At 42.2% G+C, this 18326-nt stretch overlaps 1 protein-coding gene across 3 annotated transcripts in view; it reads left to right on the top strand.

The window, feature by feature from the left end:
- Window positions 1-18326, top strand: part of MYOM1 (myomesin 1) — a 166952-nt gene that overhangs the window by 126736 nt on the left and 21890 nt on the right. For all 3 annotated transcript variants that reach the window (XM_070050417.2, XM_002713606.6, XM_089305875.1), the window contains exons 22-25: window positions 6820-6976; window positions 7842-7948; window positions 8065-8109; window positions 13821-13957. In XM_070050417.2, the coding sequence (XP_069906518.2) occupies window positions 6820-6976; window positions 7842-7948; window positions 8065-8109; window positions 13821-13957 (446 nt within the window). The remainder of the gene's footprint in view (window positions 1-6819; window positions 6977-7841; window positions 7949-8064; window positions 8110-13820; window positions 13958-18326) is intronic.

The raw sequence follows: 18326 nt of genomic DNA, 5'->3' as shown, positions 1-18326 counted from the left end.
AGGCACAACGGCGGCCGAAGGGCTTTCCTATTCTATAAGCTGCATGGGCTTGGGACCAAATTTGGCTGTTCAGAAACTGAGCAATGTTATTTTAAATGCACAGTTGCTCCATTTACCTGAGTGTTTACTGCCATACTTTAAACTTTGATTTTAAGACTCTCTGATGAAATTCTTTTAAAATAGATTACACATTTCAGTAAGTACTTTTCAGTCTTCTTGTATGCAGTATACTGAATATTGTTCGTCTTTCACTGTGTGGCTCAGAGCCATAAACATCAACATTAGTTACTGTGCGGTGCTATGACACAGTGATGTCATTACGGGGGAGGAGCTCTTTACCCAGGTACTAAATAATGTGTATATGTCTACATTTTAGTTTTGCTGCTTCTCTTCCTGTCATTTTCTTTATTCTTGGTGTGCCTATAGATAGGAACTTCTTACTTCCCTCTCTTTTTTAGTCTGACCTACTGGGGGAAACCAGCTATGTAGGCTTTTTAGAATTGTCTTAAGCAAAGTATAAATAGATTCCAAGTGATGATCTATGGAATTCTCCAGTGCATGTGCAGGACACTTGTGAGTGGGCTTTGTCACATCAGCACTGGCTCATAGACATGTATTCTCTGCTTTTTGCTTCTGGGCAAGGTTCCAAATGGGTGAGGTGTTACAGTCCAGAGGTTATCTATAGAACTGAGAGAAAAGCAAAGCTAATGCAATTGTCCATATGTTTTCAGTTTTGTAACTCCTTTGTTTGCAGAAAAGTCAAATGTTTTGTGCTAGTGAAATCAACATCCTTAAGTAAGAAATATTTTTCTTTCTTTTTTTTTATTATAAGTCTGTTTTAATATAAACAAGTGTTGCAATCAATCAATGTCCATCTCGGGAAGCTTCTTGTCTGAATCGGAAGGCACGGCTCCGTCTGTGCCCGGAAATATTTTTCTGTTGTCAACTTAAGTCATACCTCTAATAGAATAAAGAGCAAGTGGGTGGATACTTCACTTCCTTTTAGAAAAGGATTACAGGTGAAACAATGAATGACTAATATGAGCAGTCAATCATACTTCCAAAATAGATATTATGCAAAAAGCAAGAAATGTTTGATCACAATTTATCACCTCTCCTTTCCTCTTTCTAACAAAACAGATATACAGAAAATTTTCCATTTATATTCTCTTGGTGACTTAGCCATGCAAACTATGTATTATAACACTGTCTAAGGGTGAGCCTCTTCTTACGTTTTAATAAGAGCAACACTTTTAAGGGTTAGCCTCTTCTTACGTTATAATAAGAGCACTTGGTCAGTGTTTATTGTACAACAGTGTTGTATGGGAATTAGTCATGTGTTATCAGGAATAGGAATAAAACATGGTCAGCTGTGGGGAGCAACTCGGACTAGACTAAGTTACTGGAATTAAGACTTATTCTATGCATCTGCTCTCCCACAATATGGCGCTGGGAGAGAAGAAAACAGCTTCTGCACAGCTGCCTCTCACCAACTTGACAAGCTGCAGGAGCTGCTCCTGATTGGAGGAGAGCAGCATACTCGGCGTGTGGGCAGCCGAGTTGGGATTGGCAGAGGAGGACTATAAAGGAGGAGAGAGACAACATGCACCAGGAACACCTGAGGGAACACCTGTGCAGCCCCCGAGAGAGCCGGCCGGCGGTGTGCCGCTCCCCTGCGGAAGTGGGGAAAGTGGCCAGGGGGAACCGCCCTTCCACGGAGGCGGAAGGGTCGGTAGCCAACCCGGGAAGAACCAGCAGCAAACCCGGGGAGGGCCGAGCAGACGAAAGAACAGCGCAGGGTCCTGTGTCGTTCCTCCACGAAGACGGGGAGTGACAGTCAGCAACTTCCAGTGGAGTAGACATAGCCTTTGTTTACTTTAACATTTATTTATTTGAGAGGTACAGAAACAGAGAATGAAGGAGAGATAGAGAGATCTTCCATCCACTAGCTCAGTCCCCAGATGCTCACAACAGCTGGGGATAGGCCAGGCTAATGCTAGGGGCCAGGAACTCAATCATGGACTCCATGTGGGTGGTTGGAATCCAATTATTTGGGTCATCATCCGCTGCGCCCCAGGTGCACTAGCAGGAAGCTGGGTCATGGAATCTTACTTAAGCAACAATTAAACATTTAACTGATCATCACGTTAGTTTATCTTTGTAGCCAAATATGAAAATAACCCTTCATTCGTTTTTGTTTTTAACTCTTCTAGAACTATTCTTCCCTGAGCTTTACATGAGCTAACAATTACTTTTGGAGGTTTGTCCTTGAAGCACACACTGACAGTAGGGACACCTTAGATCAATTGTCAGGCCTGGGAACCAAAATCATTTGCCACGCACCAGGCACGGCTTTCCTCTCAGGCTTCCCCTAGGAGGACTTCCACATGTTTTCTTCACTGAAAATTTTGTTGAACAGTAGGCCAGGATGTTGATCTCTTATGAAACAGTCTAGAGAGAAAAAATTTAATCCTTTGGAAAGTATCCATTGGAAATTTTTTTAAAAAAGATTTATTTTATTTATTTGTAAGGCAGTTACAGAGAGAGAGGGAGAGACAGAGAGAGTCTTCCATCCATGGGTTCACTCCCCAAATGGCTGCAATGGCCAGGGCTGGGCCAGGCCAAAGCCAGGAGACAAAAGCTTCCTCTGGGTCTTCCATGTGGGTATAGGAGCCCAGGCACTTGGGCCCTCCTCCACTGCTTTCCCAAGTGCATTACAAAGGAGCTAGATTGGAAGTGGAGCATCCAGGACTCATGTGGGTGGCGATGTTGTGGGCCATGACTTTTCCCACAATGCCACAACACTGACTCCCTTGTTTGCTTTTATTTGTGAAATTTTGGTTTACATGAAATATTTCAACAGATATACACAGGATAAACCAACCAGGCAGTTAGCCCTTCCATTTCCTTTATTGTGGACTATAGTTACCCTACTGTTCTTTTTTTTTTTTTTTTGAAAGATTTATTTATTTATTTGAAAAGAAGAGTTACAGAGAGGCAGAGGCAGAGAGAGAGAAAGAGAGGGAGGTCTTCCATCTGCTGGTTCACTCCCCAAGTGGCTGCAACAGCAGGGCTGTACCAATCCAAAGCCAGGGGCCAGGAACTTCCTCCAGGTCTCCCACGTGGATGCAGGAGCCCAAGGACTTGGGCCATCTTTCACTGCTTTCACAGGCCATAGCAGAGAGCTGGATGGGAAGTGGAGTGGCCAGGTCTTGAACCGGCACCCATATGGGATGCCAGCACTGCAGACGGCAGTTTTACCGGCTACACCACAGGGCCGGCCCCTACCCTACTGTTCTATGGGACACCAGAACTCATTCCCTTCACCTGACTGTGTTTTGCTACCTAATATCAATCTCCTCCCACAATTCCCAGTGTCTAGTAATCACTATTTTAGATTAATATCATATATATACATATATATTAACCTCCACGTATGAGAGAAAACATGCAGTGTTTGTCCTTCTATATATCTGGCTTATTTCACTTAACTTAATGATCTTCAATTCTACCCATTTGGCTGCATATGTCAGAATTTTATTGCTTTTTATGGCTGAGTAATATAACATTGTGTATATCTACTACATTTTCTCTATTCATTCATCCATTGATAGCTAACTAAGTTGATTCCGTATCTTGAGTATTGTGAATAGTGCTATAATAAATAGGGGAGTCCAAGCATCTTTTTTTTTTTTTTTTTTTTTTGGACAGGCAGTTAGTGAGAGAGAGAGAGAGAGAGAGACAGAAAGATCTTCCTTCCGTTGGTTCACCCCCAAAATGGCCACTACGGCCGGCGCGCTGTGCCTATCCTAAGCCAGGAGCCAGGTGTTTCCTCTTGGTCTCCCATGCGGGTGCAGGGGCCAAGCACTTGGGCCATCCTCCACTGCCTTCCCGGGCCACAGCAGAGAGCTGGACTGGAAGAGGAGCAACCGGGGCAGAATCTGGTGCCCCAACCAGGACTAGAACCCAAGTGCCGGCGCCCCAGGCGGAGGATTAGCCTAGTGAGCTGCGGCGCCGGCCTCAAGCATCTCTTTAATGTACTTATTTTATTTCTTCCAGATAATATTCCCATAAATGAGCATTCTGGGTTAAACAGTAGATCTAATTTTAGTTTTTGAAGGAGCCTTCATACTATTCTCCATAATGGCTGCACTAATTTGCACTCCCACCAGCAAAGTATTATGGCTCCCTTTTCTCCACATCCTCATCAGCATTTCTTGTGTTTTTTTTTTTTTTTTTTGTCTTTTTGATAATAGTCATTCTAACTAGAGTGAGATGACACCTCATTATGGTTTTGTTTGCATTTTTCTGATGGCTAGTGATACTGAGCATTATTTCATGTATTTGATGAATTTTTGTATTTCTTCTTTTGAAAAAGTCTACTTAGATTCTTTGCCAGTTTCTTAGGTGGGTGTTTTGTTTTCGTGTTGTTGATTTTTAGGGTTCCTTATCAATTCTGAGTATTAATCCTTTGTCAGATGCAGAGTTTGTGGACGTTTTCTCCCATTCTGTTGGTTGTTTCTTCACTCTGTTGGTTGTCTCCTTTGCTCTGCAGAAGCTGCTTAGTTTGATATATTTTTATCTATTTTTGTTTTTATTGACTGTGCTTTTGAAGACCTAAACAAAAAAATCATTGCCTGAACCAATGTCTTAAAATGTTTCCCTTTGTTTTATTTTAGTTGTTTTATAGTTTCAGGTCTTACAGTTCAGTCTTTGATCCATTTTGAGTTGATTTTTGTATAAGGCAAGAGGTAGGGTTCTTGTTTCAAACTTCTGCATGTGGAAATCCTGTTTTCTCAGCTCCATTTCTTGAAGAGGCTGTCCTTTCTCCAATGAATGCTTTTGGCACCTGTGTCTAAGATACATTGGCTATTGATGCATGGATTTATTTCTGTGTTGTTTATTTTATTTGTTTATTTCTGTGTTGTTCCATTGATCTATGTGTCTATATTTATGCCAGTACCATGCTGTTTTGGTTACAATCGCTCTGTAGGATGTCCGAAAATTTGGTTGTTGTAGTACATTCAGCTTTGCCCCTGTTCAAGATTGCTTTGGCCATTTGGAGTATTGGAAGGTTTTAAAATATAAATCTATGGACCAGCATTGGTGTTATAGTGGGTAAAACTGCCACCTATGGCGCCAGAATCCCATGTAGGCACCGCTTCATTTCTCAGCTGCTCCACTTCCAATCCAACTCCCTGCTAATGTCCTGGGAAAGCAATGGAAGATGGTGTAAGTGTTTGGGTCCCTCCACCCATGTGGGAGACCACAATGAAGCTCTTGGCTCCTGGCTTCAGCCTGGCTCAGTTCTGGCCATTATAGCCATTTGAGAAGTGAACCATTGAATAGAGGATCTCTCTCTCTCTCTCTCTCTCTCTCTCTCTCTCTCTCTGTAACTCTGACTTTCATATAAAATAAACAAATGTTTATAAAAAACAAATAAAGCTATACTTTACTTAAGTATTTTTCCTAATGAACTAAAACAAACCAAGTTTAGATTGGCAATTGAGTGAGTATAAACTAGGTAGAACATCTTACTTCTTTCAGGTGGATTTAGGCATAGATGTGAATGTTTTATATGCAGTACAAACTCTCTTTGAATTGCTATATTTGATGCAGGTATACTTTATCATAATTCAGAATACTGACTGAATTATTTTCTTTTAAAATTCAAAAACCAATCTTCTTGATACATCTGAATCTCTTGAAACTCATTTCCATTTAAATTTCCATAAAGTTCAATAGTAGTTGTTTCTAGTTTCCTATGATTCTAATCTAGAGGGGCAGCTTTAAATTGATTTCTGGTTCAGTTATCAGCAAAGCAGGTTCCTATATATTTCTCAAATCTTAAATAACTTGCAAACATTGCAGTGAGTTTAGGCAATTCTTACTCTCTCTACTCTCCTTCAGTTTCTCCCTTGGGTTCTTTGTCTTCTTCTGTCCTGTCGCTCCCCCTCTTCGTGGAGGAACGACACAGGACCCTGCGCTGTTCTTTCGTCTGCTCGGCCCTCCCCGGGTTTGCTGCTGGTTCTTCCCGGGTTGGCTACTATCCCTTCCACCTCCGTGGAAGGGCAGTTCCCCCTGGCCACATTCCCCACTTCCGCAGGGGAGCGGCACACCGCCGGCCGGCTTTCTCGGGGGCTGCACAGGTGTTCCCTCAGATGTTCCCCTTAGATGTTCCTGGTGCATGCCGTCTCTCTCCTCCTTTATAGTCCTCCTCTGCCAATCCCAACTCGGCTGCCCACACGCCGAGTACGCTGCTCTCCTCCAATCAGTAGCAAGTCCTACAGTTTATTGGTTGAACTGGAGGCAGCTGTGCAGAAGCTGTTTTCTTCTCTCCCAGCGCCATATTGTGGGAGAGCAGATGCATAGAATAAGTCTTAATTCCAGCAACTCAGTCTAGTCCGGTTTGCTCCCCACATGTCCCTTCCTGATGACTGATTGCATGGGGGTGTTTATGAAGAAAAAGTCAAGAATTAGGGCCTGCTAAGAACAATTCAACTTTCTTTTTTCTCAAGGCTGACATGTCCCCTTCACAACACTGTCTCTCAGGTCAACCAATTTTTCTTCAGCCCTTGGCAAACGGTATTGTCCATGGTGTTAACTCTACCTACAGCGTGTGGCACATTCACCTTAACATGTAACAGTTTAGGGTAAATTGCATCCCAAGACCGTATATCTGCTGTGAGCGATTGTGGCTCTTACTTTGCCCTGGCTCAGGGTCTTGCTTAAAGGCTAGAGTAAAGGATGCCAAACGTGATGTGAATTCTTCCTTGAATTCTACCACAGAGCATCAATGTGTTCTTTTTGATGTCCTAGGAACCAAAGAGGTTGTGGTAAATGTGGATGATGATGGAGTCATTTCATTGAACTTTGAATGTGATCAGATGACTCCAAACTCAGAGTTCGTCTGGTCCAAAGATTATGTACCCACTGAGGACTCTCCACGACTGGAAGTTGAAAGCAAAGGCAGCAAGTAAGGACTGTGTCAATCATAATAATGGATTTGCTTTTCACTATCAAAGCATGAAAGTAAGATCTGCTTTCTATGTGAATCTCTTTCAATAACAAGATGAAGTCACAAATATTTTATAGCTGATTTTGTAAAAGTCATAACCAATATAAGCTTTAAAAATAAGAATCCTGATAAAATACTTTTCGAAGTTCTGGAAGTAAAATACATTTGATCAAAGAAAAGACAGTCAAACAATTATGCACTTAACATTTTAATGTTTGGTTGATATTAGACACTGGCTAGTGAAACAGCTTGTCCAAGTTAGAAAATACAGTGAACTAAATCATGAACTCTTTGTTTATTCCATATATTATGTGACAAACAAGGTAGTGGATGCAGGCGATACAACAGGAAACAACACATCCTGTCCCTGCATGCACAGTGACTGTACAGTGGGGACAATACCAGTGTAGTATAATAAATTCAGAAAGGGGACATGCCTGGGATGACCTAGGAGAAGCACCCAGAGTTACTCCTGCAAATTCTGTACTATAGGGAAAAAAATCAGGCTCCCCAGGAAGGACTGACAATTTAAATATCATTATGCAGCTGTTTATTAACATGAAATATAGGTTGGGGATGGAAGATTTTTACCAACCCCCTCCCATCACCTATCCTCTGAGAGAAGGTCAAGAAAGTCTTTCCAGAGGAAATGACATTTAACCTGAGATATCAAGAATCAGCAGGCTTCTAACTTGTCCTCAAAGAAAGAGGACAAGTGCTGCAAATGAAGGGGGAGCACATGCAGATGCCTAGAGACAGGGCAAAACACAGGTCTACAGACCCTGCCTAGCCTCGTATCTAAGGAAAATGCTTTGTTCTAAAGGACAAAAATGACCTTCAAAGACCTTGGGGAAGATGACTTGGGCATTTACTCTTGTGACGTAACAGACACTGATGGAATAGCATCGAGCTACTTAATTGACGAGGAAGGTAAGTTCAAAATTAGTTCATTCACAAGTCCAGTGTTGCTTTCATTTCTCAATAATTCTCAAGTGACTTTTGTTTTAGTAATTTAAGGTTTAATTGTTTTCTGCTTCCCTCTGCAGAACTGAAACGTTTACTTGCTCTCAGTCACGATCACAAGTTCCCAAGTAAGTGTTATAACACCTTCACAGATTTTAGGAGCCTTAGCAAGGGGCAACTTCCAGAGTGACCAGATGGCGTCTCTGATGGGAATAAGAGAAGAGGCAGTAGCCACAGCTACTTTATTTTCACAGGCACTTCACTTTCTAGAAGTGAAGCTTCTTTTTTAACATTGTTCTCCAGAGATACCGAGGATATTAACATAGAAAATATGTCTCATACTTCATAATATAGAGAAGTGTCAGGCTTACATGGGTGTAACAGCTGCATAACTAAGTTCTTCACTTCTTGCTTACATATTCTGAAATCATATAAACATCTTCTGGATATATTCATTTATATATCTTTTGGCTATTTCTTCTTAAATAATGCTGGCTCTTAATAGGAGAATCATGTTTCTAAATAAAGACAACCAGAAGATGGTATCTACCATTTTAACCTCTTGGAAAATAAGATAAAGATGACTCAGTCAGAGAAAGAAACCCTCTCTACTATCTACAAACCCTTTAATAATGCACCTTCTACCTGAAAGATTAATTCCACAGTTGACACCTTAGAGAAGAGAAGAAAGTCTGAAGTGAGACTCAGAAGGTTCCACTGGCCTGGCAGGATCTCTTGCCATTAGTGATGCATCCGGAAAGTTACCCCCTATTTTACTGATAAAATACACTCATTCTTGTAAAGCAAAAATTTTAAAGAATTCCTTAATACCTAAACTATAACTACTTCACTAAAAACTATCTAGCCCTATCCCAGACTGTGGGGAAATCTTTGTATGTTTGTATGTGTGCATCTTTCTAGGAAGAGAATCCCTAGCCTTTCCTAAGTTCTGAAGGGAGACTATGATTAAAAAGTCAGCGCTGCTCTAGAATCAGTTGCCTACCTTCTCTTACATTCTGGAGGAGTGATTCACTGGTGTTAAGGTCTACTGTTGTTGACAGTCTCAGCTGTAATGTTCTCAAAACTCACTGTGTTCAGCAGCATGGTGTGCCTATGGGGTGTGAATGTAGGGCATTGACTTTTTGAATTCTGGGGGAGAAGTATTCCATGGCATTAAGTAAGACATTTCTCACCTAAATGCGTATTCACCCTAAAATGGGTAAAGTAGTATCATGAGTGATGTTTTAAAAGTTAATTTTGAAAACTGCATGGAAGGCAGAGATTTGACTTAAATTTTGTTTGTTCTGTACTAAGCATCTTCAAAAAGTTCTCGGAAAATGTGTATCATGAAAACACTAAATGTAGGTTTCAAAACTTTCTTGCACCAAAATAAACATATTTAAATTTTATTTTCCCATGATTTTTTAAGATTAATTTATTTATTTGAAAGTCAGAGTTCAACAAGAAAGGGAGACAGAAAGGAGAGAGGTCTTCCATCCTCTGGTTCAGTCCCCAAATGGCTGCAATGGCCAGGGCTGAGGCTGAAGCCAGGAGCCAGGAGTATCATCTGGGTCTCCCACATGGGTACAGGAGCTCAAGGACTTGGGCCATCCTCCACTGCTTTCCCAGGCACATTAGCAGGGAGCTGAATCAAAAGTGGAGCAGCTGAGATATAAATTGGCGCCCATATGGAATGCTGTCATTGCAGACATTGGCTTATCCTGCTGCACCACAGCACTGGCTCCCTTCCCATGAATTTGTGAAGTACCCACATACTTTTGCCTGACTGTGAAACTGAACAGCTCACTTCTGTTTCCCTGTGCCTTGGTTTCTTTTCTAGGAATGGCTATTGTCATAGTTTATAGCACCTACCACCTACAGATGCTATAAGAGATAATAAACAAGGTTTTGGTAGATCCTTGACATCTAACATTGATTAAAATAGAACAGCAATCCCAGAAGAACCCACTGCTCAGAGAAGAACTGTCTCCAAGCCACAAAGAGTCTTTCTGCTGGGATAAATAGAAACAACAGTGACTACGAACTGTTGTCTTCTGGTTAGATAATAAGCACTAGTTAAGTGTCTAGGCAACAGCTGGTTCAAATAACATTTACATTTAGCTTAAAGTATGTAGACGAAAGAAGACAGGGTGTCACTGTTGAGCTCAAGTTGCCTGGGCCTCCCTGGAGTTCAATGATCTCATGGACTTGGAGATGGGATTAATTAAGGCAGTAGTGATTGCCTGATGCCACGATTATTTACACGGAGATGTTCTGTTTTGCATAAATCTAAGGACTCTAATTGCTGGTCTTAGGCTGGGGGTAGCAGCAATCAGCTCTTCTATGAGAGATCCACAGTAGCAGTTTGGTAGGCACTGAAGAGAATCCAAGAATAGATTTAAAATCATGACAGGCAAATGTGGTATCTCCCAACCCAGTGCTGCCCATTGACATGGCATTTTAAAGATGACAGTTCTAGTACTTTTCTTTCCCCTACCACTATCAGACTAATGAGCTCAGTATATGAATATTTTCCAAGATCTTATAAGGTCAAAGCAGCTTAACTAACTTCTCAATTTTTACCCACTTTCTCTTAGTAAATGTTGCCTTACTAAGTCATTTTCCTGAGATTCACTTAAGCTTTTAAACTGTCCCATTTCTTCAGAATGCAATAAAGAAGCTGGTGTTCCCTTATCCTTTGGCATGATAAATTCTCCCATGATAAGCTGTTTTCAAAAATATTTTAAAAGCCACTAACACATCCATAAACCTACAATTAACATGTTTTCCTAGAGCAAAGTGACTGCCAAAAGAAGAGTCTAAGGAAATTTACAGCTGAGAAAAAGGGAGAAAAACAGTAGAAAGCTAAAAATAGAAAATAACCTAGTATGTTTTCAGTATTATGTGAAGTTGCAGATTGGAGAGGCAGCTTATTGGAGAGCAGTACTTCAGTGTTGTGAACATCCTGCATCATCTCTCTGCATTTGTAGACGTTGGTTATTAGCTTGCTTGTGTACATATACTATACATGTGCAAATATATACAAGAACACAAAAACAAATATAGTTGTATTTGTATTTGCCCTTGTTTGTCAATGTATTATATTTTACAGTTGGAGGTTGTAGGATGTTGTTATAGCAACTGGAGGAAAAAAGAGATGCCAAATTATTAATAGCCAACATTTGTTATAGGCCAGCATCTTTATAGGACATTTAAATGGATTTATCATTTGAACTCCACAACGGCCTTTAAATGGTCAGTCTTATGGTGATTTGATTTTAGAGATGAAGAAAGTGAGGCCCAGAGAGGTTAAGAAAGTAGACCAAGGCACACAGCTGGTGAAGCCCAGGTGGTTTGATTCTGGAGCCTGTTGCTTTGCCCACATCGTGGGCTGGCTGTCTCCATGCATGCACCTGCCATGTGCCCTCTGAGTGATGCATAGAGGCCAGCATTCTCCAGATGATGTTTTCATGACTTAAGAAGGACAGTGAGTATTAAGGACACTTCCAGAAGGGCCCACCCTGCCCTTTCCATCACCTCTCCAAGCCTGTCAGGTAACCACGTCATTCATATATTAGGTTCTCCAGATTGGGATCTCCAGACTTTTCCAGAAGAGATTGTACTGTCCACTCTCCTCAAGAGCTGCTTGTCATAAGCATGAATGTCCTGTTGGGAGAAAGCTTAGCCTCTGCTGTTGGCACCTGGGGATCTGCCTTTTAACCACTTTACTCACCCTGGAAAACCATCAGTGTTCTGCAGAGTGCACAGTCAGGACCAACAGGAATACAGAATACAGGGAAGACCCCTGATTTCAGCTCTGCTACCCGCAGGGGCCTCTCTGCAGGGAAATTAGGGGAAGAGAACCAACCGTGAGTCCTGGTCATTGCAGAGGATCTGAATGTGTCCTGCCCCATTCTGACTCTCTGGCTAGTCCTGTGAGACCTGTAATAGCCATGTTAGCAGGTGGGGAGCCCAGGGGTTAAGGGGCAGAGTAACTCTTCAAGATTATGGTGGATTACAAAGCATGTCCTCAGTAGCTGATGTCTGAGTTTCCTCTCAGTTCTGAACTGCAACGAATCTATAACTGAATGTTACAGTAAATAAGGAATAAAGCAAAGGAAAGACATCCCTTGAAACTTGAATAGGCTAGTTTTAGGATAAATACAAAGAAATAGTAATGCATATTTGGTACAAGCTCAGAAACTTGCAGTGTAAAATATAGCACGTGCTAAAATTTTGAAAAGTTTAAGAACAATTCAGAAAAAGTAAAGGGTGATAATTTCTCCTAAAGGAAGGCAGGGACTGATTTTGAGAGATGTCAACCAACATTTTAAATTTTAAGTGATACAGGCATATATCAGAGATACAATATGGTTCCTTTGCTTGCTATATGTAGAAAGGCCTGCTGTATTTTAAGATAGCTTCTTGATAGTGATTCCTTTATTTGCCTCTGAAAATTTTTCCTTGGTCCTGGAACTAAAGTGAACTGATACATTGTTGGGTTGAGTAGGATTTAAACGACTAGACAGTTTGTCTTGTATATACACAGTCATCCCTCAGGACCCATGAGCAATGTGTTTCAGGACCTCCCAACAAGATACCAAAGTCAGTGGATATGCAGGTCCCTTATGTAAAATGGTGTGGTATTCGTATATCATCTATGCATGTCCTCCTATACACTTTAAATCCTCTCCAGATGACTTATAATACCTAGTACAATGCAAATCCTGTGTAAATTGGTGCAAATTTTGGGAATACTGACAAGAGAAAGAAATTTGTTCATGTCTGGTACAACTGCAAATATTTTTCCAATATTTCCAAACCATGGGGTGTTGATCTAGAGATACGCAAACTATAGATATGGAGGGCCAATTGCTTCATCAAAATTCTTATGTAAAATTTTTAAAGGACCCTCAAAGAGAGGTAAATTATTTGGAAAAAATCTAGTTTAACTCCTTTCTAAATATTTTGAAGTAATTAAGTTATTAAATCCTATAATATTAGAACTGTAAAATCATTTAATGTTTATTTAATTCCATTCACTTATAGATAAGTCAACTGAGGCCCAAGCAACACAAAGTGACCTGCTGATATCACAGTTTGTCTCTAGCAGACACTGGACTAGAATCTAGCTCTCATGGTACCAGCTCAGGATTCTATTTTGCCCCTGAAGAACATTGGTTCTCAGTAGAGAGTCACAGAGTTGAGTTAGAAGTATCCCTAGTGGCAAATTCATCTTCCTCATTTTTTTTGGGGGGGGGGGGACAGGCAGTTAGTGAGAGAGAGAGAGAGAAAGGTCTTCCTTCTGTTGGTTCACCCCCAAAATGGCTGCTACGGCCGGCGCGCTGTGCCTATCCGAAGCCAGGTGCCAGGTGCTTCCTCCTGGTCTCCCATGGGGTGCAGGGCCCAAGTACTTGGGCCATCCTCCACTGCCTTCCCGGGCCACAGCAGAGAGCTGGCCTGGAAGAGCAGAAACCGGGACAGAATCTGGCGCCCCAACCGGGACTAGAACCTGGTGTGCCGGTGCCGCAGGCGGAGGATTAGCCTAGTGAGCCGCGACGCCAGTCCCTCCTCATTTTTACAGTTGAGGCAACCGTAATTCAGGTCAACAACTTGTCTGAATGCCGGTCTCAGGATGAGAGTCCTTGTCTTCTGTTCCTTAACCTGAGCTCAGCCTTTCCAGCAACCGCCACTAGGGCTCGTGAGAAGCAGGGTGCTACATCGCCATTTCCATCGACTATTTTCATTTGTTGGAAAATGCGTATCGATATAATGGTTATCAATGTAATTACTCACATTGTTATTTTTTACTTACATGTTTATTTTTATTTTTTCATAGCTGTTCCAGCCAAATCAGAGTTGGCAGTTGAAATCTTGGAGAAAGGGCAGGTCCGGTTTTGGATGCAGGCTGAAAAGCTATCTGGCAATGCCAAAGTCAACTACATATTTAATGACAAGGAAATTTTTGAAGGGCCGGTAGGTGTTACATTTTAGATTTTTAAATATATCATCATGCAACACACTGTGCTTCAGCCTTATTAGGATGCAAAGAAATTATCATGAAAAGCACTCAGCAGTGGGGTGGGGAAGTTTAACTCATTCTCACATGTTAAAAAGTGTGAATTGGGGCAGGCACTTAGTGCAGCAGTTAAGATGCCATTTTGGGATGCCCACATTCTGTACCAGAGTGTCTGGGTTTGAATCCTGGCTCCTCTGCTTCCAATTCCACCTGCTAGCTAATGTGCACCCTGGGAGGCAGCAAGTGATGATTTAAGTAGCGGGGTCCCTGCCACCTTCATTGGAGACACAGATACAGTTCCTGGCTCCTGGCTGCAGCCTTACCTAGCCCTGGCTGTTGCAAGTATTTACGGAGTGAACCAACAGGTGGAAGATCTCCCTCTCTCTTTCTCTCTCTCTTCCCCTTCCTCCCTCTCTCTTTTCCTCCCTCAATCCTCTCTTGTTCCATCTTCTGTCCCTTTCTTTCAAATAAATTTTGAATATTTAAAAAATATTTCAATATGAAAGGAAAATACAAATTTGCTGTATCCTATTATTAAAACTGGGACCCTTGTGAGAATGAAAGGGAATTCTATTAATAATTTTCCCAGGACAACAGTCATGAACCAAACAGGCAAATTAAGATGCATGAGGTGGCCGGCGCCGTGGCTCAAAAAGCTAATCCTCCACCTTGCGGCGCTGGCACACTAGGTTCTAGTCCTGGTCGGGGTGCCGGATTCTGTCCCGGTTGCCCCTCTTCCAGGCCAGCTCTCTGCTGTGGCCAGGGAGTGCAGTGGAGGATGGCCCAAGTGCTTGGGCCCTGCACCCCATGGGAGACCAGGATAAGTACCTGGCTCCTGCCATCGCATCAGCGCGGTGCGCCGGCCGCAGCACGCCAACCGTGGCGGCCATTGGAGGGTGAACCAACGGAAAAGGAAGACCTTTCTCTCTGTCTCTCTCTCTCTCTCACTGTCCACTCTGCCTGTCAAAAAAAAAGAAAAAAAAGATGCATGAGGTACGTCAAAAAGTTTGTGGAAAATGGAATTAAAAGGTAGTTTGGGCAGGCGTTTGGTGAAGTGATTAATATGACACTTGAGATGCCTGCATCCCGGGTCAGAGTACCTGGGTTCGTAGAGAGTGGAATTAGGCCCTCCCGGGGCCCTGTTGCAGCCCCCAGCCCCTCCCCAGGCTCTGAGAGTGCCTGGGTTCAAGACCACTCCTTGCTGCAGCTTCCTGCCAATGCCCTGAGAGGAAGCAGGTTATCACTCAAGTAGCTGAGCCAGTGCCACCCATGTGAAAGACCTGGACTGAGTTTTGAATTCCCTTTCTTCTGGTCACCTGTAATAGAATCGCTCTCCTGGGGAGGCAAAGGAGCCAATATCCTTTACCTGTATTCACATCATACACCTACAGCCCAATAAACAACATCGGTTACTATCAGTCCTCTCAAAAGCCAGAGTTTTATATGTTTTTAATAAATTGTTAAAAAGTTGCAGTTTATTGACATCAGAAATCCCAGTAGAAACTTGACATAGTATGTGAAAAAAAAAAGTGGCCTCTTGTTCCAAAGGCTCAGAAAAATACAATACGAATATGTATCAATGCTTTCCTGATTGCAAATGCAATGCATTGGGGCCAGCGCTGTGGTGTAGTAGGTAAAGCCTCTGCCTGCGGTGCTGGCATCCCAAATGGGTACCAGTTAGAGTCCCGACTGCTCCATTTCCGATCCAGCTCCCTGCTAATGGCCTAGGAAAGCAGTGCAAGATGGCTCAAGTACAAGGGCCTCTGCACCCATGTGGGAGACCTGGAATAAGCTCCTGGATCCTGGGTTTGGATCAGCCCAGCTGTGGTGACTGTAGCCATTTGGGGAGTGAACCAGCAAATGGAAGACCTCTCTGTCTCTCCCCTTCGCTGTCTGTAAATCTTTAAAAAAAAATAAAATAAAGAGATAAAGGGACTGAGGAACAAAGAGGCTGAGTGACTCACCCAAGGTCACACAGCAGGGCAGAGGAAGAGTGGGGACTCAGACCAGGCAGTCTGAAAACAGAGCCTTCCCTCTGTGTAGCAGACCCACCCCAGGTACCACCACTCTGCCTGGCTTTTCCTGTGCCTAGAAAAAAGAATGTAATATATTGTACTGCAAAAACTGTAGATTCAGAAATGACAAATCACACATTTTATATACATGTTGGCATATGACATTTGAACTTCACACTTCTATGGGTGTACACATATATCAGCATCTTATTTACATAGATGATTATACATATGTAAAATATTTCCTTTGTCTTTGACATAAACAACTATTTATAGATAGAGTTACAACATCTGAGCTGTTTGTCCTCTACATAGACATCAGTAGGGTCATAATCAGGCCAGCATCCAGTGGTACTGAAGGGCTTGGGTTGAGGGGCTCTGGCCCTCCCCTGTGCTATCATGGATGTAAATGAGAAGCTGAAAGATGGACGAGGTATGGTTTATTATGGTTTATGGATATTATTAGCAACTCTTTCTTTTTATTGAGAAATATGTATACACATTATAATTATATATTTATATAACATATGATATATATTTCTCATATATACATATATATGATATATAATGTATTTTTTACATTTGAGAGGCAGAGAGAGACAAACAGACAAAGAGCTCCCATCTGCTGATTCATTCCCCAAGTGCCTACAAGGGTCAGGGCTAGGCTGGGCTGAAGCAAGAGCTAGGAGTTCAGTCCCAGGTCCCCACATGGGTGGTTGAGATCCAATGACTTGAACCATCACCTGCTGTCTCCCAGGGTGCACATTAGCAGAGAGCCGAAATGGGCAGCAGAGTCAGCACTCAAACCCAGGGACTCCAGCATGTGAAGCAGGTGTTCCCAACTGGGTGTCTTAGCTGCTAGGCCAAATGCCCACCCCAAGATACATTTTTAAAACATGTGAGGATTAATTTGTAAGGAGGGATATGAGCAACATAAAAAGGAGAAGAGTGTACAGTTGTTCCTTTTAAATACATACAAGGGACTTCAAGAAGTTCATGGAAAAGTAGAATTAAAAGATAAGCTCATTTTGGGAAGGGAGAAGGAGTAGGAGGTGAGACAGTTTGGGGTTGGGAGGGCGGGTATGGGAGGAAGAACCGCTATAATCCAAAAGTTGTACCTATGAAAATTATATTTATTAAATAAAAGCTTTCTATAAAAAAGATAAGCTAATTTTTATGTAAAACATTTTGAAATACATGCACATTTTAAAATAATACATATTTGCATTGAACTTTTTGAAGACAAACCTCCCTCATCCCAGAGTAGTAACTTTGCGTAGAGCCTGAACAAATCACTCATGCACCCACTGTGGCCCATCTCCTCTCTCCATTCAAGAAGTTCTCATCATCAGCCCTTAAGGCATGCGGATCCGGCTGAAAAGCCCATGAGAGTATTTCAGGCATGGAAAGCCAAGACACTCTGGGGAAAAACAAACCTAAATGAAAGATCTCTGAGAGTGAGATCCCAGTGGAAAGAATGGGTCATCAAAGAAGGAGGTACCTTTCTCTGAAGGGAGGAGAGAACTTCCACTTTGACCATGGCCTTGTCTAAATATGATCAGAGTCGGTGAACTCAGGGGGCTTCCATAGCCTTGGCAACTCATGACAAGAGCCTAGGGTGATTACTGAGGCCATAAACAAGAGTGTCAATTTGTTAAGTCAACAACAGGAGTCACTGTGCACTTACTCCTCATGTAGGATCTTTGTCCTTAGTGTGCTGTACATTGAGATTTAATGCTATAACTAGTACTCAAACAGTATTTTTCACTTTATGTTTCTGTGTTGGAGCAAACTGTTGAAATCTTAATGTATGCTAAACTGATCTTCTGTATATAAAGAGAAACGAAAATGAATCTTGATATGAATGGAAGGGGAGAGGGAGTGGGAAAGGGGAGGGTTGTGGGTGGGAGAGACGTTATGGGAGGGAAGCCATTGTAATCCATAAGCTGTACTTTGGAAATTTATATTCATTAAATAAAAGTTTGAAAGCAAAAAAAAAAAAAGAAGAAGAAGAAGTTCTCATCAGTTGCTATAATCACCACCTGGCCTGGGGAGAGGAAGAAAATGCATTGTTGGCATCCCTCTCTGCCCCCATAGCCGCTGCATGAACATCACACACTCTCCCTGCCACGTGTTCAAGTATGCAGTATCCCACCTTCTGTTCTATGGTAGGTTCCCTAGGTGGAGGGTTTGAAATAGTTTCTCATTCTCGTGGCTTATAGGGGAGTACTTTCAGGGGAAAATGGGTAATGGAAGCAGGCTGGGGTAGGGCAAATCTAAGCGAAAATGAGGTCTCAATTGGAGATCGGCT

The sequence above is a fragment of the Oryctolagus cuniculus genome, chromosome 10, assembly GCF_051225735.1.
Source record: "Oryctolagus cuniculus isolate XC-2025 breed Fujian yellow rabbit chromosome 10, ASM5122573v1, whole genome shotgun sequence".
NCBI classification, from domain to species: Eukaryota; Metazoa; Chordata; class Mammalia; order Lagomorpha; family Leporidae; genus Oryctolagus; species Oryctolagus cuniculus.
The sequence above is the reverse complement of the archived record's forward strand: the minus strand, read 5'-3'. Positions and strand labels throughout refer to the sequence as shown.